Source organism: Scardinius erythrophthalmus (genome assembly GCF_964197995.2).
Source record: "Scardinius erythrophthalmus genome assembly, chromosome: 4".
NCBI classification, from domain to species: domain Eukaryota; kingdom Metazoa; phylum Chordata; class Actinopteri; order Cypriniformes; family Leuciscidae; genus Scardinius; species Scardinius erythrophthalmus.
Window position 1 is genome coordinate 1,582,103 of NC_138224.1, and position 27,909 is coordinate 1,610,011.

The 27,909-nt window shown below is 37.7% G+C and overlaps 1 protein-coding gene across 2 annotated transcripts; it reads left to right on the top strand.

Moving 5' to 3' along the window:
* Positions 1 to 27,790, top strand: proser2 (proline and serine rich 2). 2 transcript variants are annotated; one of them, XM_081364222.1, is made up of 4 exons: positions 1 to 36; positions 16,514 to 16,699; positions 19,894 to 20,143; positions 26,172 to 27,790. In XM_081364222.1, the coding sequence occupies exons 2-4, from the start codon at positions 16,631 to 16,633 to the stop codon at positions 27,638 to 27,640; spliced, it is 1,788 nt and encodes a 595-aa protein (XP_081220348.1). In that variant the 5' UTR covers positions 1 to 36; positions 16,514 to 16,630; the 3' UTR covers positions 27,641 to 27,790. The 2 variants fall into 2 exon arrangements, with proteins under 2 accessions (XP_081220348.1, XP_081220347.1); XM_081364221.1 differs by lacking the exon at positions 1 to 36 and adding an exon at positions 15,665 to 15,708.
* The last annotated feature ends 119 nt before the right edge of the window (positions 27,791 to 27,909 follow it).

Genomic DNA, 27,909 nt, shown 5'->3' on the forward strand with positions numbered 1-27,909 from the left:
ACAGATTGAAGGCCATAACCTGGACTTCTACCACATGTGAGTCACACAGCATTCATCCAGCAGTGAAAGCTGATGAACACAGTTGAGTTCAGTAGTGTGGAGCACAACATACACCACATTAATAATAAGGCATCAAGTAATGCAGTGTGAAAAAACATACACACTACAATTTTCTTTCTATTCTTATAGTTTGTGGCATGAAACACATGAATGTAATTAGAAGTATCATCGCAACAAAACTGCAAAGTTTGATCAAGCCAAACATGAGTATTACTGATATTGAGCACTTGCAACGCCAAGGGAAAGCAAGAACTGATACAATGTAAATGTGTAGCTTGAAATGCAATGTAAGTCGCTTTGGATAAAAGCGTCTGCCAAATGCATAAATGTAAATTACTGAAGTATAATTTTTTTATTTGTTTCACATTGTAGTTTTAGACGCATTTACACCCGTCAGGATGTTTCTATGAACTGAAGTGATGCAGTTTACACAACCGGAAGTGATGCAGTTAATAGAAACATCCTATTGTGGTCAAACTTACTTAAATAATTTTTTTTTTTTTTTTTGCAGTGTGTGTGCACTGCTGATGAATGTTTATATGTCAATTGACATTTATTAAGTTTTAGACAGTTTTAAATTCTGTTTTTAAAGATTTTTAGGAATTTTTTTTTTTTTTTTTTAAATGTCTGCGATTGCTTTTCCTCAAAGTATAGAAACGAACAGTTCTTGTTGTGGGATGCAGATGGTCCAGCGGTTCAGAGCTTATGGTGTGAGAGCTAAACCTGACGTGGGAGACCAGGGTTCGAATCCCATTCTGCTGTTCCTCTTAATGGGAGTGAAGATTTTTGGGAAAAAATGGGATTTTCTTTTTATTAAAAATGATTTTTTTATATATATAAAAAAAAATCCTTAAAAAAAAAATTTAAAAGCTGTTTTCCCCTTCTTTGCACCTCCTTTTCTCTTCCAGTCCTGCCTTCACCTCTCAGCTCTGTGTTACCGCCCCAGGTTTGTCCGCTGATACGAGTCTCTCACTGTTGTGTAGCTCTTCTGTTTTACCGCCCCAGGTGCTTTAGCCAGTTAGTCCGTGTTTCAGTTGTGCTCAGTTTTCTGTGAGCCTCAGGTCTCCATCTTTTCCGTCACACCTCTTGTTTGGTGTACCGCCCCAGGTACTTTGCTGTTGCCTCAGCTTTCTTTTCTCATGTTTCCCACATGATGAGGTGGGGTTTGAACCCGTGTCTCTATCGCAGCCTTGTCCGCAACCAACGTGTGTTTAGCCACTAGTGCCATCATGGCTTTCACACTGAGAGCCGCTGTTTGGGGCAGTTTGTCTGATTTAACGACAACAATTAAACCTTAGCAAGAGTGGGGCTCGAACCCAGGACTCCAAGACTAAAGCCCAACAGTTTATCTTCTGAGCCACTGAGTCTAAGGTGTCAATGAGTGTTTCGGATGGTGTTTTATGGAGACCTTCGTGTTATATAATAGAAAAAGCTTTTGCTGGGTTTGAACCCATGTCTTCATTGCAGTATTATCTGCAGATAATGTGTGTTTAACCACTGCACCATCATGGCTCTCGCTCTTGATTAAGGAGTTTGGATCATCATTTTGGATGTACGATGTAACGCATGTAAAAGGGGGATTTGAACTCGTGACTCAGAGATTAAAACACAACGCTTTATCTCCTGAGCCACTGAGCCTAAGAGACTGACGGGTGTGTTGGGCTGAGCTTTATTGAGGGCTTTGTTACAGAAATATTAGTAATGGGTAATAAATTTAATATAAGCAATAGTGGGATTCAAACTCAGGACTCCACGATCTATAACGGAACGCTTTACCGCTTGAGCCACTGAATCAGAAGAGAAATCTGATGTTTCGGATGGGTTTTTCTTGAGAGCTTTGTGTTAAATAATGGGAAAAGCTTCTGCTGGGTTTGAACCTGTGTCTTCATCGCAGTATTATCTGCAGATAATGTGTGTTTAACCACTGCACCATCATGGCTCTTGCTTTTGATTAAGGAGTTTGGATCATCTTTTTGGATGTACGATGTAACGCATGTAAAAGGGGGATTTGAACTCGTGACTCAGAGATTAAAACACAACGCTGTATCTCCTGAGCCACTGAGCCTGAGAGACTGATGAGTGTGTTGGGCTGAGCTTTATTTAAGGCTTTGTTTTCTATAATGAAAATATTAGAAATTGCAGGATTTGAACCATGAACTTATTGTATGACAGGCAAGTGTTTTACCACTGAGACAAAGATTTTTTGAGGGCTTTATTACAGAAATAGCCTATATCGTGAAAATATTAGTAATGGGTAATAAATTTAATATAAGCAATAGTGGGATTCAAACTCAAGACTCCACGATGTATAACTGAACGCTTTACCGCTTGAGCCACTGAATCAGAAGAGAAAACTGATGTTTCTGATGGGTTTTTCTTGAGAGCTTTGTGTTAAATAATGGGAAAATGTTTGCAATTGTGGGACTTTATCCAAGAACCCCACATATGAGAGGCAAGTGATTTATGACAAGTGACAGTTAATCATCCATTTATATAAAAATATTTTTTTTTGTTCCCTGTTGTCCAAAAGCATAACCACTGTAGGTGACAGTAAGGAAGGAACTTCTATTTCACTATTATCCTGAGAGTTTCCAATAAAGCAGTTAAAGAGAGATTTGAGCCCAAGTCTTCATCACAGTCTTGTCCTCTGAGTGTGTGTGTGTTTATCCACTCGCCCATCATGGATTTCTCAACTATAACTGTTGTTTGGGACTCCTTGTCTAATGAGAATAATTGAAAGTCAGCAATAGTGGGATTTGATCTCAGGACACTGTGATTGAAACGCAACACTTTCTCTCCTGAGCCACTGAGACTGCAGAGATGAGCAGCGTTTTCAACAGGTTTGATCCAGAGCTTTGTGTTAAATGATGGGCCACTGGGCTCAACTGCTTCAGGGAAAAGATGTTCATTGTGTCTGTGGGATTTGATCACGGGTCTCTATTCCAGTGCTGTGATTCAGAGGCACTCGTTTACCCATTACACCACTGAGTTTCACTGAGCACCACTAAGGTTTCAGCCAACAATGGTCCTCTCTACCACAGAGATTGTGTAGAACTCAGTTGGTCTTTTACATTAGATTTGATTACTTTTTTTGAAGTTCAAACCTCAAGATGTTGTACTTTTTGTCATTGTGGAAAAATACTCAATTACAATCCTTTATATTTACTGATGTTGCAAGGATTTGTAATTATACTTCAGTTTTTATTATGTGACTAAACCAAAAAATATTTGTCAATACTGAGCTATTTTTGATGGAAAGACTTACTATATATTAGCATGAAAATGCTTTTTGTTTTGTCAAGTTTGTTTTATATTTAAGCTTGATATTGCGCCTTTCTGTGGTGATGTGATGAATTACAGTCTAATGACCTTAAATGCGCTACACTTCTGTAAAAGGGTGAGAGCAGAAAAACATATAAACTGCCAATCAGAACTATTTACACTATCTGTGTTCCGTCCTGTCTTCTGTACAAAATGTAAATATATATAATTACATATTAGACAAAAGAGTGACTTATTTGCGCTAATTTTTGTGAATGAAAACAAATTCAATCCAATAAACTTAAATGTGTTTCGCCCTCCTGTGGTTATGTTTGTGAATTACATCATCAGAAATCGAGTCTATTGAACATAAAAGAGTTTAACCCTCCTGTGGTGATTTGAGTGAATTACACCATTGCAAATCGAGTCTAATGAACATAAAAGTGTTTCGCCCTCCTGTGGTGATTTTAGTGAATTACACCATTGCAAATCGAGTCTAATGAACATAAAAGTGTTTCGCCCTCCTGTGGGGATTTTAGTGAATTACACCATTGCAAATCGAGTCTAATGAACATAAAAGTGTTTCACCCTCCTGTGGTGATTTGAGTGAATTACACCATTGCAAATCGAGTCTATTGAGCATAAAAGTGTTTCGCCCTCCTGTGGTGATTTTAGTGAATTACACCATTGCAAATCGAGTCTAATAAACATAAAAGTGTTTCGCCCTCCTGTGGTGATTTTAGTGAATTATACCATTGCAAATCGAGTCTAATGAACATAAAAGTGTTTCGCCCTCTTGTGGTGATTTTAGTGAATTACACCATTGCAAATCGAGTCTAATAAACATAAAAGTGTTTCGCCCTCCTGTGGTGATTTTAGTGAATTACACCATTGCAAATCGAGTCTAATAAACATAAAAGTGTTTCGCCCTCCTGTGGTGATTTTAGTGAATTACACCATTGCAAATCGAGTCTATTGAACATAAAAGTGTTTCGCCCTCCTGTGGTGATTTTAGTGAATTACACCATTGCAAATCGAGTCTAATAAACATAAAAGTGTTTTGCACTCCTGTGGTGATTTTAGTGAATTACACCATTGCAAATCGAGTCTAATAAACATAAAAGTGTTTCGCCCTCCTGTGGTGATTTTAGTGAATTACACCATTGCAAATCGAGTCTAATAAACATAAAAGTGTTTTGCACTCCTGTGATTTTAGTGAATTACACCATTGCAAATCGAGTCTATTGAACATAAAAGTGTTTCGCCCTCCTGTGGTGATTTTAGTGAATTACACCATTGCAAATCGAGTCTAATAAACATAAAAGTGTTTAGCCCTCCTGTGGTGATTTTAGTGAATTACACCATTGCAAATCGAGTCTAATGAACATAAAAGTGTTTCGCCCTCCTGTGGTGATTTTAGTGAATTACACCATTGCAAATCGAGTCTAATAAACATAAAAGTGTTTTGCACTCCTGTGGTGATTTTAGTGAATTACACCATTGCAAATCGAGTCTAATGAACATAAAAGTGTTTCGCCCTCCTGTGGTGATTTTAGTGAATTACACCATTGCAAATCGAGTCTAATAAACATAAAAGTGTTTCGCCCTCCTGTGGTGATTTTAGTGAATTATACCATTGCAAATCGAGTCTAATGAACATAAAAGTGTTTCGCCCTCCTGTGGTGATTTTAGTGAATTACACCATTGCAAATCGAGTCTAATGAACATAAAAGTGTTTCGCCCTCCTGTGGTGATTTTAGTGAATTACACCATTGCAAATCGAGTCTAATGAACATAAAAGTGTTTCGCCCTCCTGTGGTGATTTTAGTGAATTACACCATTGCAAATCGAGTCTAATGAACATAAAAGTGTTTCGCCCTCCTGTGGTGATTTTAGTGAATTACACCATTGCAAATCGAGTCTAATGAACATAAAAGAGTTTCGCCCTCTTGTGGTGATTTTAGAGAATTATACCATTGCAAATCGAGTCTATTGAACATAAAAGTGTTTCGCCCTCCTGTGGTGATTTTAGTGAATTACACCATTGCAAATCGAGTCTAATGAACTAATGTGTTTCACCCTCCTGTGGTGATTTTCATAAATTACACCATTGCAAATCGAGTCTATTGAACATAAAAGAGTTTCGCCCTCCTGTGGTGATTTGTGTGAATTACACCATTGCAAATCGAGTCTAACGAACATAAAAGTGTTTCGCCCTCCTGTGGTGATTTGAGTGAATTACACCATTGCAAATCGAGTCTAATGAACATAAAAGTGTTTCACCCTCCTGTGGTGATTTGAGTGAATTACACCATTGCAAATCGAGTCTATTGAGCATAAAAGTGTTTCGCCCTCCTGTGGTGATTTTAGTGAATTACACCATTGCAAATCGAGTCTAATGAACATAAAAGTGTTTCGCCCTCCTGTGGTGATTTTAGTGAATTACACCATTGCAAATCGAGTCTAATGAACATAAAAGTGTTTCGCCCTCCTGTGGTGATTTTAGTGAATTACACCATTGCAAATCGAGTCTAATGAACATAAAAGTGTTTCGCCCTCCTGTGGTGATTTGAGTGAATTACACCATTGCAAATCGAGTCTATTGAGCATAAAAGTGTTTCGCCCTCCTGTGGTGATTTTAGTGAATTACACCATTGCAAATCGAGTCTAATAAACATAAAAGTGTTTCGCCCTCCTGTGGTGATTTTAGTGAATTATACCATTGCAAATCGAGTCTAATGAACATAAAAGTGTTTCGCCCTCTTGTGGTGATTTTAGTGAATTACACCATTGCAAATCGAGTCTAATAAACATAAAAGTGTTTCGCCCTCCTGTGGTGATTTTAGTGAATTACACCATTGCAAATCGAGTCTAATAAACATAAAAGTGTTTCGCCCTCCTGTGGTGATTTTAGTGAATTACACCATTGCAAATCGAGTCTATTGAACATAAAAGTGTTTCGCCCTCCTGTGGTGATTTTAGTGAATTACACCATTGCAAATCGAGTCTAATGAACATAAAAGTGTTTCGCCCTCCTGTGGTGATTTTAGTGAATTACACCATTGCAAATCGAGTCTAATGAACATAAAAGTGTTTCGCCCTCCTGTGGTGATTTTAGTGAATTATACCATTGCAAATCGAGTCTAATGAACATAAAAGTGTTTCGCCCTCCTGTGGTGATTTTAGTGAATTACACCATTGCAAATCGAGTCTAATGAACATAAAAGTGTTTCGCCCTCCTGTGGTGATTTTAGTGAATTACACCATTGCAAATCGAGTCTATTGAACATAAAAGCGTTTCGCCCTCCTGTGGTGATTTTAGTGAATTACACCATTGCAAATCGAGTCTAATGAACATAAAAGTGTTTCGCCCTCCTGTGGTGATTTTAGTGAATTACACCATTGCAAATCGAGTCTAATGAACATAAAAGTGTTTCACCCTCCTGTGGGGATTTTAGTGAATTACACCATTGCAAATCGAGTCTAATGAACATAAAAGTGTTTCGCCCTCCTGTGGTGATTTTAGTGAATTATACCATTGCAAATCGAGTCTAATGAACATAAAAGTGTTTCGCCCTCCTGTGGGGATTTTAGTGAATTACACCATTGCAAATCGAGTCTAATGAACATAAAAGTGTTTCGCCCTCCTGTGGTGATTTTAGTGAATTACACCATTGCAAATCGAGTCTAATGAACATAAAAGTGTTTCGCCCTCCTGTGGTGATTTTAGTGAATTACACCATTGCAAATCGAGTCTAATGAACATAAAAGTGTTTCGCCCTCCTGTGGTGATTTTAGTGAATTACACCATTGCAAATCGAGTCTAATGAACATAAAAGAGTTTCGCCCTCCTGTGGTGATTTTAGTGAATTACACCATTGCAAATCGAGTCTAATGAACATAAAAGTGTTTCGCCCTCCTGTGGTGATTTTAGTGAATTACACCATTGCAAATCGAGTCTAATGAACATAAAAGAGTTTCGCCCTCCTGTGGTGATTTTAGAGAATTATACCATTGCAAATCGAGTCTATTGAACATAAAAGTGTTTCGCCCTCCTGTGGTGATTTTAGTGAATTACACCATTGCAAATCGAGTCTATTGAACTAATGTGTTTCACCCTCCTGTGGTGATTTTCATAAATTACACCATTGTAAATCGAGTCTATTGAACATAAAAGGGCTTCGCCCTCTCGTGGTGATTTGTGTGAATTACGACGTTGCAAATCGAATCTAATGAATATAAAAGAACATTAAAAGTTCTGCTGTTGTTGGGTGTGAACGCATGTCTTCACTGCAGCATTTTCTGCAGGTAATGTGTGCTTAACCACTGCACCATCATGGCTTTAACACTTGTGATGTTATTTGGAACAATTATGGATGTACAATTTAATGGATGTAAAAGGGGATTTGAACTTGTGACTCCAAGATTAAAACACAACGCTGTATCTCCTGAGCCACTGAGTCTGAGAGACTGATGAGTGTGTTGGGCTGAGCTTTATTGAGGGCTTTGTTTTCTACAATGAAAATATTAGTAAGTGCAGGATTTGAACCAGGAACTCATTGTATGACAGGCAAGTGTTTTACCACTGAGCCACAGATTTTGCAGTGATTTAGTTGGTTTAATTCGTTGATTTTCAGTTTATCTACAGCATTAATTAAAACAATGTTGGTGGGATTTGAACTTAGGACTAAAATGCGACGCTTTACCGCTTGAGCTTCTGAGTCGGATGGTGTTTCGAAGTGTTTTATTGAGACCTTTGTTCTTGTATGATGGAGAACAGCAGCATTTGTAGGATCTGAGCCAAGACTTTCACCTACATTATAGGCAAATGACCAACAACTGAGCTACTGACTTTGTGTTGTTTGCATTATTTATTGTTAAGGGTTTATAAGATTGTGTGTTGATTTACTGTATTAACACAATATAAGGATTTGAACAAAGGACTCCATGCGTAAAATACAATATTTGAGTCACTGAACTACATGGTAAATTCAAGTTTAGAGCTTTAATGTTTTCTGTCTTTAATTCAAATGTAAAAATAGTAGGATGTGAACCATTAGTTTCCAATGTAAAAGAAAACGAATTATCCTCTAAGCCACAGAACCTTTATATTCATTGTTTAGTTTTAGCTTTTGTGATCTTGTCTTCGTCAGCATTTACTCTAAAGCGTTCCAGTCATTTCCTTGTGTTTATCAGTGTTCATTTACACGAAGAACTTTATTGTTTTATCATATGGAATTAATGTTAGGATGATTTAAAAAATGTCTGCTCAGGATTGAATCTGCATTATTTGAGTTACATGTACAAAATGTTTTGTTACGCTGATATGGGAAAAATATTCCAAACCATTTATTAATATAAAGTGTATCAAATGTACAAACAATCACAAAAATGGTCATTAAGAACTTTATTATCAAACTCAAACTGACAACACAAACATAACTTGTAAATACGTCATTTGTTTTGTTTTTCATATAAATTTTGTCACATTTTATGCAAAACAAAACAGTCCAAGAAAGATCTTGATCAGCCGCTTCAGCTGTTTCTGGTCCTGCGCTTTACATATAATAATGCAGACACACTTTTAGTTTGTGTCTTTAAAAAATATATAAATTAGATTGTCAATGTGTCATTTTAAAATAGACTTAAATAATAATTTGTCTGAACAATCGGTTAGTTCAAGCTAAAATAAAAATTAAGTCATAATTTACTCATCCTGGTGTTGTTCTAATGCATTGTACACTTATGGACCACAAATGCAATATAATGGCAGTCAATAGCGATATAAGAATATATTTCTACTAAACAAAAGCAAACTTTTCCAGATGTTTTTATTGTCTCACAGGGTAATTAATAATTTATTAAATAATATGAAATCAATGCAAAGTAATTTAGTGCAAAGTTTTCCTCTGACGCTCTTGAGTAAGTTGCAGCAGTGTAATTCACACAGTTCACCACAGGAGGGCGATTAAACTCCAATTTAAAAAGTATATCGCAGATGTTACATATATTTATTGAAAATAAGAAGGGTAATTTGCAAGATGTTTTACTGCTTCACATGGCAACGAACAATTTATTAAATATTACAAAATGTTGTAATTTAAAGTTTTCCTCTGATTGCAGTTACAGTTGTAGAAATAATTTGCAGCGGTGTAATTCACACAGTTCACCACAGGAGGGCGACTGGCAAAGTTTGCTTGTTTTAAAGCTACAGTTCGGAACTTTTTGTGTTCAAAATTAACAAAGATTACATTATGGGCGAGTACATAATGAATCAATTTTCCAAATCGTGTTTTTGTCTTATCCTGAATCACTACGGTACACCTATAATAAGGGTTTATATTCGGACTATTTTATTGTGGCTCGGGTCGTACCGCTGCGGAAGAGCACAGTACCTGCGTGACTCGTCGTCCACAAACAGAGAGAAGTAGTTCCGCCCAGGAATGTTTCTGGGTAAAATGACAGCAGTGTAATTCACACAGTTCACCACAGGAGGGCGTCCAGATTGGAATATTACACATGTTCTGATGGGGTCATTTGGCAGAGGTTTTACTGTTGCACCAATAATTTAATAAATACATCTGAGTCGATGTAAAATAATCCCTTGCATGGTTTTCCTTTCGCTAGAGTTTAAGCTCTATAAATAAAGTTGTAGCAGAGTAATTCACACAGTTCACCACAGGAAGGCGTTTAAACGCGACATTTAAATGTACATTACAGATGTAAATACATTATTACTAAAAAAAAAAGCTATGCTAGTTTTTTTATGTTGTCCATGGTAATAAACAATTAGTTAAATATGAAATCAATTGAAAACACGGTTTTCTTCTGACTTATTTGAAACAGCCTTGTAATTCACTTAATTCGCCATAGGAGGGCGTCATTTGTCTCGCTGTATTAAAATTATAATATTTATTTATGTCTACACAGTATTAGATGAAACACAACAGTACACAGAGAATAACACAATACATACAAGGACTTGTTTCATAACTTTATACATCTAACAAAATATTTCTTCTTAAGAAGACAAGTTTGTCACATGTTTTGTTGCCACACACACTATAATATATATTTTTAAACATTTATTAAATTATTGTAATAATTAACAATACAAGGACTTTTGTTATATTTTATCCTCGGATCAATACATATGTTTGCCAGATGTTGCTGCAGTGAAAAATAGATAATGATGCAAATTAAATTAATGCTGTGGCTGCATTATAAGTGTTTTTTTTTTTTTTTTTTTTTTTTTGAACAAGTGTATGTTCTTCAGCAAGAGAATCCTGGTTTAGTTGTTGTGGTTTAAAAGGATTAAGACAAAAAATCCCCCAAATAAAGGGTAGAGTCACGTGGTTCAGTGGTCAACGTCACTAACCGTCAAGTAGACGGTCTTTCGTTTCCCGAATCTCGCAAAAAGATTTCTTTTTTTCTTTTTCTTTTTTTTTTTTCATCTTTCATGTGAGGAAAAAGTACATATATCCACATCATCATCTCTCATGTATGAAGTATCTTCAGTGTCACGAAACTAAAGTGCAGTTTTCCACCCGGTCCACTAGGTGGCGCGCGCCAGTTTCACCTGCGGACGCTTGATGATGACGAGTCGCCACAACACGTGCAGATTGTTTAATTTATAGATGTTATATCACATAAAACCAACAAACTCCAATATGTCACGCGACTCACCTGTAAGTATCTTCTGTCATTCATTAGATTCATGTAGTGAATCTGTAAACCCTGACATATTAATCATATGTCTTGTGTTAATAGTTAAATAAAAGAAAATTACATGGAAGAGTTTATTGAACCTTTAGACCAGTGGCGTAGCCACGAGGGGGCCTGGGTGGGCCTAGGCCCCCTCATTTACATGTCCGGCCCCCTCATATTTCTGATTGCTTAAAATAAAATAATAAAAATAAGAAATTGTTGATGTGTTAGTCTAATTGATAGATTGACCAATCAAAATACTGCGCGGTAAAATGCGGCTGTTTTCAAACTTGATTTGACGTGTTGTGCGTAACCTATGCCGTCATCTTCGCGTGAAGATTATCGAGAGTTCATGCGGTGAATGGCAGCGTTGTGCAAAGTGCAATATTACGCACGAAAAGATGAGCGAGAAGGAGAAAATAAGCCATCTACATCTGAGTTTGCTTCAGCTTACTACAAGACGACAGCGAGTGAAGCGGCTAGGAGACAGAAACGTATATTTCATCACAGGAATAGCGGTGAGACTTCGACTCAGATCGGCACAATGGGCAATGACTTGTTTGCAATTGATGAACCGCCTTCACAACCAGTGATGACCACACATTTAAATCCATTATGATTAATTTGAGTAATAATGTGTTTTCTTTACCAAGAGAGTGGAAAGATGAAAACCACTATTTTTTGTTTCAAACTTTCACATAGCATATTTAGGTTATAAAAATAATAAAAAAACCATTTAAATCCATATTTGATTTTCAAATATTCTAAAATATAATAAAGGATTAGTTTCCCCTCAAAATGCAATAAATTCATGACACTTTTTTTTTCCAAAATGCAATTAATCCATTGAATCAATACACAAATTATTTTTCATATTTTAACTGTTGAAATACACAACAAAGTAAGTTGATCCACATATGACAGCCTCGGAACTTGGTCAATACTAATCTTATACAGGCACTGGACTAAAAATAGCCGACATTAAATCACCATCCCTAAGAAATACCTCCTGAACTTTTTTTTACAGCGATCAGCTGTAAAATGGCTTGGTCCTGCTTGGTTTTTCGTTGACTTTGAGTAAAACAATTGAAAGTTTTTCAAAAGATCCCCTGGGGTCAAAATTTCAGCGTGACAGAAGTTTGATGCTGTCGTGTGAGAACCATTTTTTTTACAGTCTATGGTGAGAACAAGCAACAGTCGAGATTTTGTCCTCCTCCCGCGTGCCTCATCTTCTTAATCTCCTCAAGTAGCCTAAATTATTAGATTTCGATCATGGCTACGTTTCTCCCCCACCGCAGAAACCACCATAGGGTCACCAGTGCCGTCAAAATTATTATTATTAGGCTATTATTATTATTATTATTATTATTATTATTATTTCGTGGATTACAAAGTAGAAGGGAAACTAGGATGCCGGGTTTTTTCAAAGCGCCGCCGTTACGGGTTACAAAGCGTGGAATGGTGCGCTGACTGCACGGATATCGCATTTTACGAAAAATTAAAAATGGACTTTAACACCGACCAGATAGCCTACAATACAGATTTTTGCGGGAACTATATATATATATATATATATATATATATATATATATATATAGCCTATATATAGCATATATATATAGGCCTATAAATATATATAGGCTATATATTTAATTTTGGAACCAAACTCTTTATATATTTGCTGAGTAAGATGACATGATTGACACTTTATAATCGCCCTCGTAGGCTACTTCACGTTAAAGATAATAATCGCCGAGCTATGTCGCTAGCCTAGGCTATATTTATATATAGCCTATATATATATATATATATATATATATATATATATATATATATATATAGGCCTATATATATATATATATATATATATATATAGGCCTATATATTTAAATATATTAGTTGCCCCCTCATTTTAAGATTGGCCCCCCCAAAAATAAAATTCTGGCTACGCCCCTGCTTTAGACCAAGTATAGAATAAAATGTGCATATATGTTTATGTTTAGTATCATATTTGACACATTTTGGCTCATATAGTGAGAATATGGAGGAAAAACCAGCTCAACTTTGACCCAAACTGAGCAAAAACATGCAATTTAGTGCAGATTTTTTTTTTTTTTTAAATGGCTTGTAATATATATCAATGAGATCTTTATAAGGGATATTTACATACAATGTATATAAATGTCACTCTATATCAATAATATGGTAATAATAATAATAAAACATTTTAGGGATGCACCGATTGATCGGCTGGTGACCGGAATTGGCCGATTTTCACGTGATCGGCCGTGACCGGCGACCGGCCGGTCAGTCTGACAAATGCCGATTTTATGCCGGTCAAATGCGCTCGGGCGCCACATGATTAACATCGCGCAACATCAGAATCACACGTGCACACGGAACACACATGTAGGAAACCTCGTGAATTACGTCCGTTCAGACCGCAAGCGCGTATTTTTTTTCAGCGTGCATGTTAATCGATGAGTGCTTTCACAACGGGAGCGGGAGCACTGCGTGAGCGTCAAGCAGGAGCGTCGCGAGCAGTGAAGCGCGCGTTCGGCAGTGAAGCGCGTGTTCGGCGCCGAGTCTATTTGCTGCACTGCTCACGCTCAATTAAAGGGAAAGCACACTTTTGATGGATAAAATAGCCTAAATAGGGTTTCACAAAAAAGCGCCCAAAATGCACAGAATTTGCGTGTTTTAACAAGAACTGGAGTAGGCTATGTCAGAAAAGAAAACGAAGACTAATATTTATAGAAAATGTACCCATTTAAACTTGTTTTATTATTCAGTTTGTACAAGTGATTGCAATAGGCCTGTGTGTGAGTGCTTTGAGAAATATCTTTATACTGCAAGGCTATTTATTTTTTATTTATATATTATTTTATTGCCATTCCCTGTTTTCATACAGACGTTTAGTTTGCTAAATACATTTATAAAAAATTATTGGATATTGAATGTGAAAAGGAAATAGTTCTTCCATAACACTGCACTTTAGATGTTTGAATTACCCACACCTGGAGTAATTTATATAGTTCTATTTTATAGCGTTTATCTGTTCAAAAAAATATGTACTATGCAAATTGTTAAATGTTCTATTACAGAAAAGATATAAAATAAATATTTGTGTGTGCTGTAAAGTGGTTAGAAAAAAATAAATCGGAATCGGCTAAAATCGGTATCAGCAGGTCAAACTGAATGAAAAATCGGAAATCGGAATCGGCCCAGAAAATTGTAATCGGTGCATCTCTAAAACATTTATTATAAAACTTAGTTTTATGATCAAAGCTCTGTAGTTTTAAAACATAATGCAATACAATGATGATTGACAGATAAACAAATAAATCTCCTTCAAAATCCAGATTATCATATCTGATACTCACAGATTTCACTGATAAATTATGAATGGATAATGAAGTAAACCTGAGGGTTGATCTTGAAATATCACTGATAATATGAAAGTTATTCTTGTGTTTCCTTGAGAAAAGCCTGAGGACGACAGACAGTGACGGGACGCTCTGTTGTTTTGTAGATCAACAAACTCAGTTTTGTGTCTGAGTTACACAGACAGACATTGGCTTTAATGATGGAAATCGCTCCAGGACAGGTGATGATTTCAAGTTCATTTATTTATTTGACAAGTAATCTTGTATTGTTTTTTTGTTTTTGTTTTTACTGGCCATGAAAGTTTAGCAAAAACGGGCAGTTTCGACACCAAAAATTTTATATACCATAGAAAATTCACAGTTGTCTCTTCCAATTTTTGATACCACAGCTAAAACTACTAGCCCGTTCAAAAGTTTGGGGTCAGTAAGATTTTTAATGTTTTTAAAGAAGTCTCTTCTGCTCACCAAGGCTGCATTTATTTGATAAAAAAAAAAAAGTAATATTGTGAAATTATGACAATTTAAAACGACTGCTTTCTATTTTAAAATATTTTAAAGTGTAATTTATTCCTGTGATCAAAGCTGAATGTTCAGCATCATTACTCCAGTCTTCAGTGTCACATGATCCTTCAGAAATCACTCTAATATGATGATCTGATGATCAAGAAACATTTAGGATTATTATCAGTGTTGAAAACTGTTTTTTACATTTTTATTTCATGATGCTATGATGATGAATAGAAAGTTGAAGAACAGCATTTTTGAACGTATATAAATGAACGTATAAATGAAATTACAAATTATAATTGTTTATATCATGGACAAATATAAATGTGAATCTCATATCCAGGTCATTTGACCTGGATATGAGATTCACATTTATATTTGTCCATGATATAAACAATTATAATTTGTAATTTCATTTATATACGTTCAAAAATTGTATTCACAAACAATATTAGAAGGCTCCTGCCACAAGAGGGCGCGACATCCACATAAATACGGGTGCAAACATTACAGTACACAGATTTAATCTTATAAAAACAAACATTTCCCTGCCCAAACCCCGCCTAGTGTTTATCAATTATGAAAGTCTCGGAAAAGTTTGCTTTGAAAATAAGTAGAAACTCCGTGTTCGTCATCACTAGCGCGCGCTCCCGTAGAACCTGATGAGCCAGTTCACGCGCACAGACTCATTTAAAACACATTCCCTCTCAGCGAACAGACACAGAACTGGAGTGGCACACGGTTTATTCGTTTAACTCGCGCTGGTCAGATGTTTCAGGATGTTTTGGTAAGTTTTTCCACCCCTCTTAAAAGTATTTTACTCATTTTAGACTCTTGAGTGTTTGGGCGAATCTCTTTCAATACGGACCCAGGTAATTACTACACCGCGAAGAAATATTTGAATATGATATCTTCATTATTATTTACATGACCGTGACGTATATTCGAAAACGTATCTATTGTAACTTACAGAGTTTAACTTGAGATTTTGATTACTGTAATTAGAACAACATTTGTTTATTAAATAAGTCATAACGCTAAAAAAAGAAAACTAAAAAAAAAAAAAAAAACATAATCGTCCTAAAAAGCGATACATTGTGTAACAGAATTGTGAAAATGTAATTTTTGTTTTGTTTATTTTAATGTTATTACTTCGTGATTCACAAGAAAAGTTACTTTTCTAGATAACCAATTACGCTATTATTACTTAGTCAGTAATTTAACAACAATTAATTCTTTTACTAACATGCCTATTAAACTATGAAAACATTATTTCTGAATGTTTTCTGAACATTTCCGGCGTCCAGTTGTACAAATCGTTTAATGGAACTTTCAGTTTTTTTTATCACTTTACAAACATTCTATAGGAACGTTATTTTTGAACGTTCTCTCATCGTATCGTGTATAAGTAAATATATTGAGATTCTATAATGATCTAGCTTTGGGATGTTAGCTGTGTGATTGTGTTTTTGTGGTGTGTGAAGAGCTGTAGTCAGACCTCAGGAGATGTGTGTGAGCGAACACAATATTCCTCAGTGATCTGAGAACAGCAGTTAGGAGGATTTTAACGATGTGTATTGTGTGTGTTCCAGGAGCATCATGTGAAACAAGTCACTCGGGTACGTGGAAATGTTCAGACCATTTCACACGACCCTTGACCTTTTCCACTCAACCTTTTTTTCACAAGACGTGTTGCCCTGGAGGCTGTAATGGATGTTCACATGCACAACAGTCGGGCGCTTCACTACGGCCTGAACGACGGTCCGAAAGGCTTCTCTGTGAGTATTAAAACACTTACTTCCAAGTAAGCCAGGACAGACAATAATGTGTATTGTTTAAGCCGATAATAAGCCAAACCCCACCTTATTGATGATTAAAATAGATTTATGAAACAGCAAAAGGAAATGAACCCACGCGTTCACACTCACACACACTGATTGATGCAGAGAAACCAGTTCCTTCAGTTCAAGCATGACAGTCATTGAGTTTCAGTCCTCAGACAGGTGTGGTGTGTGTGTGTGTGTGTGTGTGTGTGTGTGTGTGTGTGTGTGTGTGTGTGTGTGTGTGTGTGTGTGTGTGTGTGTGTGTGTGTGTGTGTGTGTGTGTGTGTGTGTGTGTGTGTGTGTTACTCACTGCATCAGTCTTGAGCGCTGAACTCTCTCAGAGGAATGTGATTCTGTAGTAAAGACAGGAATGTAGTCGAGCGGCGTGTGAAACCATAGCATGACATGATCTGGACAAAACCAGCAGGTTCATCATTCTCAGATTGTTTCCTGATAAGTATCACTACTATTCAAAGCTTGATTAATCACTTAAAGATCGCGATCCCGATTCAAACACCCACATGATCTCATTCCTAAATGATTCGGCTCTGTCTATTAAAGCTTTGACAAGTACAGTCACACTGATTCAGATCTGTGTTCTGATATAGAGAGAGAGTTGTGATGTACAGTATGAAACAGCTTCACTAACCGTCTTTTCAACCACACAGTATCATTATTTCTGTGTTATAATAATTTAAATTATCACAGAAATACTGCCACAAAAGGTTATAGTTTGAATATAAACACTGATGTCTACATTAGAGATCAAAATAGAGCAAATCACCTTTTGAAAGTAACTTGATGCTTCAAATAAAGATTGTATCAAGATACAGGAACACCAGTGGGTGTTAAAAAATGTAGTTGAATCATTCAAGAGATTCATTCAAAAGCGCCGATTCATCCAGGAATGAAACAAGTGAAGTCTCTATGAGCGAGTCATTGAATCATTCGAGAGATTCGTTCAAAAACATCCATTCATCTAGTAATGAAACAAGTTAAATCTTTGAGTGAGTCATTGAATCATTCAAGAGATTCGTTTAAAAATGCTGATTTATCCACTAATGAAACAAGTGAAGTGTCTATGAATGAGTCATTGAATCATTCAAAAGATTCATTCAAAAACGCAGATTCATCCAGGAATGAAACAAGTGAAGTCTCTATGAATGAGTCATTGAATTATTCTTTTATTGAATTTTGTCTGAATTCCTAATAAATTACATGTAATTGTTTAGTTGTCTATTCAGAACCTTGGGATAATCATGATCTCAACTTAAAAAAAAAGAAAAAAAAAAGCATGATTCTCAGATTATCCAGAATCGTGCAGCTCTATTATTATTAAAGCTCAAACCCCAAAGTCTGTGTCCATTTGACATGAATGATTCCTCAAATCATGTGTGTGTGTTTTAAGAGATGCACTGTTACTAATTTTTACAATTAAAGGGTTAGTTCACCCAAAAATTCTGTCAGTAATCACTCTCCCTCATGTTGTTCAACCCCGTAAGACTCTCGTTCATCTTCACAACACAAATTAAGATATTTTTGATGAAATCTGACAGCTGTCTCACTCCTCCATAGGCTTCTCTGGGACTGAAACTTGCCGGAAAAGACAATAAAGGCAATATTATTGTAAAGAAAATAGTCCAAGTGACTACAGTGGCTCAAAGTTTATCAAGCAACAAGAATACTATTTACTGCTTTCTTGAGCATCAAATCCTCATATTAGAGTGATTTCTGAAGGATCATGTGACACTGAAGACTGGAGTAATGATGCTGAACATTCAGCTTTGATCATAGAAATAAAATTAGCGGTTTTCTATGCAAATATATAGTAAAAATGTAGTTTAAATTCTAATGTCACTATTTTTACTGTATTTCTGATCAAATAAATGCACCCTTGGAGAACAGAAGAGGCTTTTCCAAAACATTAAAAATCTTGGCTAACCAACCGCAAAAAAATGACTTTTTTTACTAGTGTAAAAGTATGAGTAGAATTCAGTTTTATTGTTAAATGATCTCAGATTTGAATTCAGATATTTAAGTTCTCACCATCCTATGTTTATATGCCACAAACAATTCTTTCTTCTCCCCTCTTTCACACAATCATTTCCTCATGACATCATAGTGCAAACTACACAATGCACTATTACTACAAACTACAGACAGAGTGGAAAAGCCGGTCCTGCTTCTGTTGTTCACTGAAAACTGAATGGCACAAACCAAAGCCAGCGCTCAAAAGTGATGCAGTGTGTGTGTGTGTGTGTGTGTGTGTGTGTGTGTGTGTGTGTGTGTGTGTGTGTGTGTGTGTGTGAGCGCTGCCTGGACATCACTTACAGTGGGGCTGTTCAGGGTGAAGGGTGTGTACGCCGGTGGTGAACAAGCAGCCCACTGTTCACACACACACACCTGTGAGCGGAGCTGCTTTCTACATGAGTAGAGTCTGTGTTCTGCTGTTTGAGCAGGGAGAGGCTGACAGTGGATTGATCTCTGGAGGTCACACAGCACATGCGTCGTTAGATCAGCCTTGAGTTCGATGGGCCGCTTTAGACATTCGACTACACAAGTACCTTGTGGAACTACTAGGGGTGTAACGATACCCTCATGTCACGACACTGAACTCACGATACCATATTATCGCGATACTCCAAGACATATGATAAAATGTACGGTTGATTATAATGCTAAATTTGATGTTACATTGTGTGTGTAAATGAATAGTCTTGGACTTGGTGCTGGAAACAACAATAGAGACACCAGAATAACAATATTCATGATCCTGAAGATGAAAACACTATTTTGGACGAATATACTTTCACTCTTTCACTGACTAGATGTATTTAAAATAATGCAGCACTTTTACTGGTAACATCAGACATTTGGGATTATCAGGACACACAAATATGCAATATTATACATTATATTCAACATTATATATAGTAGTTTATTGTAGTACTGTCATCTATAACTCTGAAAACGTGAATTTTTTTCCTCACACAGTAATTTTTATGTTGGGTGAACTATCCACGATACATATTGTTGCCTTTTTGTATTGCGTTATATTGTGACACGATATATTGTTACACCCCTATTAACTGTGTGTCAACTAGCGGTCATTAGAGGTTTTCCTTAACTTTCCCTTTCTCTCTCTCTAGGAAGATGATCTGCAGCTCCTCAGTCTCGAGGAAAGGGAGTGTATCCTGTTCTTTGAGGAGACCATCGGCTCCCTGGAGGAGGACGAGGAGAGGACGGGACCGTCCTCAGGACACAGGCTTGCGGTGGAGCGTCCGGCCACACACACACAGACGGCACGACATCACAGCCCTGTAGATCATGACATCATTGACCTGGTCCACCCTACACCCGATCCCAGCAGACATAAAGACACGCTGCCCTTCACGCCAGGTACCCGAAAACAACACACATCCACCCATCTTACTGACCGAACCACTTACAAATGAAACAGTGACTCAATGTACACTAGGCTTGGGCGGTATTCGAATTTTGATACCGTCAAACCCCCTCCCTATTTTACCGGGGTATACGGTATTACCGTGACTAATTAAAAATTATGACATAATGGGCTCAGACGGCGTCACCAAACTGTTGGTTTGTGCCTACACCGTTCAGAAACTGAATGCCAGATCGGGCAAAAAAAACAAATCAAGCCGTGCACGTTGTGTCTGAGTCCGGTCGACGGCATTAACTGTTATTATGAGCCCGAGCCCACCATTATTCAACTTAATATCTGTGTGCGTGCAACAAGCAAGAAGTGCCTTTGTAATCCGGTGACGCGTGTCCATTGATTTTTATTAATAAAACTTTTCTGCAAAGGTGGAAGTTGATGATCGCCATCTCTGTAGTGAGCGCGCCTATAGAGAGAAATGCACATCATTGATTAATCAGACTATATTTCTTTTCGTTTGTTTTTAAAGAAATTGTTTCGTTTAAAGAAATTGACGATCACCATCTCCATAGTGAACGATAGAGAGAAATGCACATCATGGATTACAGAGAGTATAGGCTAGTCTATTTCTTTTCGGTTTGTATGGTTTCGTTTGCTGAAATTGATGATCACATCTCCGTATGAACGCGCCTAGAGAGAAATGCACACCATGGATTAAATAATCAGAGTGGCCTTTGTCTTTTCGTTTTGAGAAATTGACGATCGCCATCTCTGTGAACGCTATAGAGAAAAATGCACATCATGGATTAATCAGAGAGTAGGCTACCCTATATTTCTTTTCGTTTTGAATTGTTTTGTTTAAAGAAATTGACGATCGCCATCTCCAAGTTTCGGTTAATTTATGAGATTTCAATGCAAGTGACCGCGGCATGCCATCGCCCATCATGTCATGATTATATTAAATATATAGGCAATTGGTTGATGAAAAATGTATTAAAATTAAGATACAATTTATACAAAACGAAATTCGTTTTAAAGAGGCCTTTTACAAAACGAAATTTATTGAAGTGGTCAAATCGTCTGACTCCCGATGCATCCCATCTTAAGCTGTTCACTTTTCATAATCAAGAAAGATGGAAAAAATAACATTATAATTATAATATTTTAACAAATACGAAACTTAATGCGCTTATTTAATGAACTCGAGAACAAAATGCATCCTGGCAGTAGTGAGTGGGTGGTAGTTTCGGAGATGCGACATTAGGTTAGAGGTGTTTACATCTCTCGCGGTCACCTTTTTATGGCACAATTTACAAATTGCCTCGTCAGTATTTACCGCCTCTCCCTTCTCATTCGGTTGGAACCAGAAATATTGCCAAACTGCAACCACACAAGCATTTTTTAGGCAATAAATAAATTATATATATTATAGGCTATATAAGTGCCGGTAATGACGGTATTGAAACTGATACCGGTGCTATTTTAAGATCCCGCGGTATCCGATATTACCGTAATACCGCCCAACCCTAATGTACACCACAGAAAAACATTCAAATTCTGATCTTAATCATATTTAAATATTTTTTTCACATTGAAGCAGGGTTACAATCGTTAACGAAAACTATAAAAAAACACTTAATTGATATAAAGCTAAAATAAAATATAAATATGTGAAACTTCTAACTTGTAACAAAGTTTAGAAGTGTTGCCTTTGCAATAAACTGAAATGTTTAAGTTGAAGCACTAAAATTATCAACTGAAAATAAAAAAATAAATTAAACCTAAATACAGGGTTCGTAAATTACTTATAATCAATGAAATATCCCTAAGTGCAGGGGCGTAGGAGCAATTTTGAACCTGGGGGGGACAGTAAATGCTAGGGGGGTTCGGGGGAAATTCCCCGAATTATATATATATATATATATATATATATATATATATATATATATATATATATATATATATATATATATAGTACTTAAGTACTTAAAGGAGCTATATGCTTTTTTCTGAAATTTAAACTCGCGACTGAGACCTGTGGCCAAAAAACGGAACTGCTCTTCCTTTCTGCTCGCTCTCGTACGTGCACACTTCACAAGTCATCCGCTGCAAAGAAGTCAACATTATGTTTACAGAGGTAAGAACAGTCAAATACGTATATTGTTTGAGAAACTAAGTTTGTTTGCTGACTAGCGGTGGTGGCAGAGTGATCTGAAACGTTTAACATGAACGCGCTTGACGTCACATCCGCAGACAGCGCGCGAAAAATCCGACCCAACAGAAAATAGGAAAAATAGGATACAGGCTATAGGTGCACCCACTGTGAGCGGACAAGGTGTCAGTATGCTCATCAGGAGATGTTTGATGGTCAAATAAAAAGGCTATTGTTACGTTTATTTTGGGGAAACAGTTGCATATAGCCCCTTTAAATACTCATTTCTAATGACTTCTGGGAACAGACTGTACTACTTAGTTTGGTTGTAAATGGGTATATGCAGTGACCGACTGGGTAGATTATAAAAACAGAGAGAAACAACCAGGGGTTCAATTGGGATTTATTATATGGGGGGGCTCTCCCTAGGGGGGTTCGGGGGTATGCCCCCCCGTGAATTTTTTTTGAAAAATAAACCATTAAATGGCATTTTCTGGAGAGTTTTGTGTAAAGAAATGGAGAAATTGAGTCTTACAAGATATGTGAAAAACTGCAAGGTTAAGAGCATAGCCTATTCTTTGCATTGTTGTAGTATCAACAGGTATTAGGACATTTAGCATTTACATTACTGTTAATCAGCAGTGGTGGAATGTAACAAAGTACAAATAGCCTACTTCGTTACTTTACTGAAGTAGGCTACATTTTTCACGTAGTTGTATCTTTACCTATCTGTAGCCTACTTAAGTAGAATCAATAGTGCATAGGCCTACTTTTGACTTTTACTTGGTTACATTTTGCAGCAATTATTATACTTTCTACTACACTACATTTCTACAACGTTTCGTTACATTTTCTGATCAGTTTTTCCCCTGCCAAAACAGGGATTGAAAAAAAATCTCCTAAGGGTGGCGCTGCCAATAAAGCACCTAAAAGCTGTCACAAAGAACCGGCAAAAGTAATGATTATGAATATGTAAAATATAGCAAGGAGACATTTTAATTGTTTATTAATAAACAAGTGTTTTCTGTGTCAGTGCCCTGCATAGATGAAGTTGACAATGCTGACTCGCGATCTTCACAGTAGTGAACGCGCCAGAGAGAAATGCACATTTCATACGGATTACACAAGCAGCAGTCTGTTTTCTCTCGTTTTGAATTGTCTGTTTAAAATAAGACATTTCAAGCTTTCTATAGATATTTCTCAGTTCTGTCAGGCAAGTAGGCTACCTTATACGCTGAGTTTCGGTTCATTTGTAACACAAGCTCCAGTTCACGCACCGGCGCATATTGTCTGCTATATTTACTTCTTAATTATTAAATCCTAGCAATTGGTTGATGAAACATTGATTAAAATTAAGATATCATTAATACAAAACGAAATTCACTTTAAAGAAAGGCTTTGTGCTTTCTGTTTGAGGTCTCTGTAAAACAGTCTTTTAGTGCCACTTTCAGAGCGCTCAGTCCGCAACATTGTTTTTTCCTCATAAATGCGAACGTGAAAAATAAAATAAAATGAATGTTCTGTTCTGTGGAGAGCCGACCCTTCTTCATCCGGTGGGTAGTACTTTGGTTTGCAGTTTAATTCACAGAATTACAAAAAAAATATTTTGCCACCTAAAAGTTAAAGATTTTTTGTGTCATGTCCATGGCATGTGTAGCCTATTTCCCTCATATTAAATATAAAACGCATGTGTAGACTGATATTTCTTTATTAAGGGAGTATGGATATATAAACAATTTCAATATATTGGTAGGCCTATTAAATGCATTTTCTGCAGTTTTTACTGCAAATGTCACGTCCATAACGCTGGAATTGATTTGCCTCCTTTATTTTTGCTAGTCGATTTTATTTCATCTAGTGACATGATGGGTTGGGTTTTATCTTCATTCAGGAGATTGTGGGTAACTGCACAACTGACAGATGACTTTGAGCGCACCGCCAAAGGTGTGTGTGTGTGTGTGTGTGTGTGTGTGCGTGTGTGTGTGTGTGTGTGTGTGTAGTGTAGGGCTGCACGTTTTCAAGTTTTTCATTAACCGTTAACCGAGGCCCTTAGCGGTTAATACTCGGTTAACCATAGTGTGCGCGCCACAACCCCGAGATAGGTGTAATTTGCGGGTGGGACATGTCCCCACCACTATTTTCTAAGGTCGATATTGTCCCCACTTTTGAAACTTCTCGCGGCACGAATAACAATACAAATAAACAAAACATCTCCAGTTAACTAGCAGAGCATTCATTTCGTTCGTTTTTTTTTTTTAGGCGATCTAGCGCTGAAATGTTTTGTTTTTTAAATGATCAAAGTGCTCGTTGCCGCTGCGATCGAGAAGGGTCTTGTAAAACGTGCTGAGGTATTATTAATTCGAGGCCACGAAACAATTTACCTGAATATTCACCAATTCACAAAAAAAAAAAAAAAAAAAAAGGAATAAAAAGCTGTACGAGAATAGTCGGCCTTCACTAAAGAGCTATCTTCACAGGTAAGAAAAACAGTTTAATAATTATTATTAATTCGTGGCCACAAAATAATTCACCTGAATATTCACCAATTCACAAAAAAATAGGTCTTTAGCATTTCACTAATTAATAGTATCAAACTTTTTTTGGCCACGTTGTAATTCGTTAAATAAAAATGAGGGAGGGAATTAGTTCAACGTGTCTACGATTTATTAAAACGAGGGAACAAATAAGTCGTCGTAACAACTAATTATTTAGATCAGTGGACAGGGCGCATAAGAACAAACAGATAGAGAGAGCCCTGGCCGCGCGCGCACACTCTCACCGCCTTCAAACAACATGAGCGCTGTATTGCTCTCTCTCCCTCGCGCATTTCAACACAATAGTAAAAGGTCGGAAGACCGATTGTGTTTTATAGATTAGTAGTTTGTTCATATAAAGTGTTTGATTAGCAAGTACATGTTTAGGAAATGCATAATACAAATTGTATGGGTGATGAAACTGCGCATGCGCGGGGTAAAACTGCTGGGGTAAAGCTGTGGCTCTGCGGCTCTGCAGACAGATATTATTGTGCTGCGATCAGGGGCGCGGATACTATGTTTGTTTCTGGCTCGCGCACAGCCTTCACTCTCGGACGCGCGCTTTCTTTGCCCGCTTCATATTAGAAAACTGGTCTAGTGGTCTCTGGTGGTGCAAAAATGTATTACAACTAAATTCAATTGACGCCACTTAACCGAGCAAAATGTTTCACTCGGTTACGCAATTTTTAACGGTTAATCGGTTAATCGGTTAACCATGGACACCCCTAGTGTAGTGTAACCATAGCGACAAAACGACCAACTTTCGGACCCTGCACTTAAGCCTATAATTTCGTTTTAAAAAATTGAATTATGTATTTAAAAGTTGCAGAATGGATTCATTTGGAGACTCCGAAATCGGCACAGATAGGCAGGCAATGCAAAACAAAGTCTTACATTGGGAAATAGTGGGGGGGACAAAACTTAGATTTTGAAATGTGGGGGGGACATGTCCCCCCTTGTATAATGGCTCCTACGCCCCTGCCTAAGTGTCATGGAACTTATAAACTTTATTCTTCATTGCAAATCTAATTCTTTCCAACTGCAGATAATGAATGACATCTCTTAACCAAACCAAGTGGTTTTTTTTTTTTCAGTTAAGAAGGATCGCGATTGGCTCTTTTAAATAAAATGTTGTTGTCAGAATAAAACCATTTGTTCTTGTACTACAGTAGTCAACATTTGAAGTGGATCAAAACCTTCTTTCATCAAAGTTATACATGAATTTTGAACAATACCCGTTCTTTTCTTAGGACAACTTTGATAAACTTTTGTTGATCCACTTCAAATGTTGACTACTGTATTTGAGATTCATTACTCAATTGTGAATGTTTTCTTCGTCAGATTTCCAAGAGCTGAGAGCAGCCCCGGATACTCATCACGAGGTAAAGGCGAAACGAGACCCACCACAAGAAGTCGGACACCATCCGCCTTCAGCTTCATCAATAATCGCCAACAAGACTGTGGAGCACGAGAGCGTCCCGTCCGCTTCACAGCTTCTCCCGCGCAGATGCAGTCTGGAGTTGCCACAAAACCCCTCGGTCAAACACGGCCCTCCTATTCACGCCAAACCCACGCATCTCCCCGACAGCATTAGCATGTTGCTGGGCAGCCGTGAACACATTCCCCATTCAATCGCCACCGAAGCCGTGAGCATGCAGGAGCGCCGGGCGCTAAAGCTCTCAAACCTCTCCGGTTCAGCGCACCCTCTGGACGGCGGAGAGCCGCCTTGCGTTCGCCAGCTTCCCACGCGTAGCATATCGTTTCGAGATCCCACGCCGGACAAATCTAGGATGGAGGCGCTTTCGAAACTCGGACTTGCTCAGAGGCGAACGCAATCCATCATGCACACTTCTCCGAGGGAGACCGAAGGCATTAAAACCACCACATTCAAAACTAGCTCACCAGCTAACGCTAGTGCTGATGTTCGCGCTACGGACACCACAGACCACTGCCAAACCAGGCGACCGCACTCCATCATGCACTCTTCTCCGAGGGAGACCGAAGGCATTAAAACCACCACCACATTAAAAACTAGCATACCAGCTAACGCTAGTGCTGATGTTCGCGCAACGGACACTACAGACCACTGCCAAACCAGGAGACCGCAATCCATCATGCACGCTTCTCCGAGAGAGACCGAAAGTGCGAAAACCACCACCACATTCAAAACTAGCTTACCAGCAAACGCTAGTCAGACCGAAAGCACGAAAACCACCACCACATTCAAAACTAGCTTACCAGCAAACGCTAGTCCTGACGCCCGCGCTATGGACACCACAGACCACTGCCAATCCAAATCAAGCCCTTCACCAATTTTGACGAGCGCCGAAGTCACGCGTAGTGATTTTAACAGCTATGGCGGCAAGAGCATAACGTTGAACCCCTCAATGTCCTTTAGGACTGAGCATGTCTCAAGTTCGTTACCCAAAACAGAGGCTTCGGAGGTCCATCTCAACAACTTCGGCGGCAGATCAAGAGTCATGAGTACACCTGAGCCAATCCACGGAGCCCGATCCAGAACCTTTTTCCCGGTGAAAGAGGGCAACTCGAGTTCGAACAGGACTGTGAAGGAAGACTTACCCAAGAGGAATGCGTCGCTCTGTGAAAACAGATCCAATGCTAATCCGCCCATCGCGGCTCCAAGACCCCTGCGCCACCCGAGTCCACTGAGTCCCACCGGGTCACGGCCCTTGCCAAAGCCATCCTTCCGTGCTCAGGGAATAACAGTCCAGTTTTCTGGGAGAGGAGCCACAGATGAGGCCAGGCGTAACGCGCTACGCAAGCTAGGACTGCTGAGGGACTCGTCTTAAACGCTCACATGATGCCCTCTGAAGTTATTATTCAACCAGTGCTGGGTAAAGTTAGTGAATGCATTTTACATGACAAAATTGTAGTTGGTAACGTAACCTATTTAGATGATATAATCGGACTACTTTTAAATTACTATTGACCTAACTTGTTAAACACTTAGATTTGAATAAGATAATCTTATACCATATTATACCAAATTTGTCCCATTACCTGATGTTAGGGTTTCCCAAACCAGGGTTTGTGAAGGAATTTCAGGGAGCATCTAAGT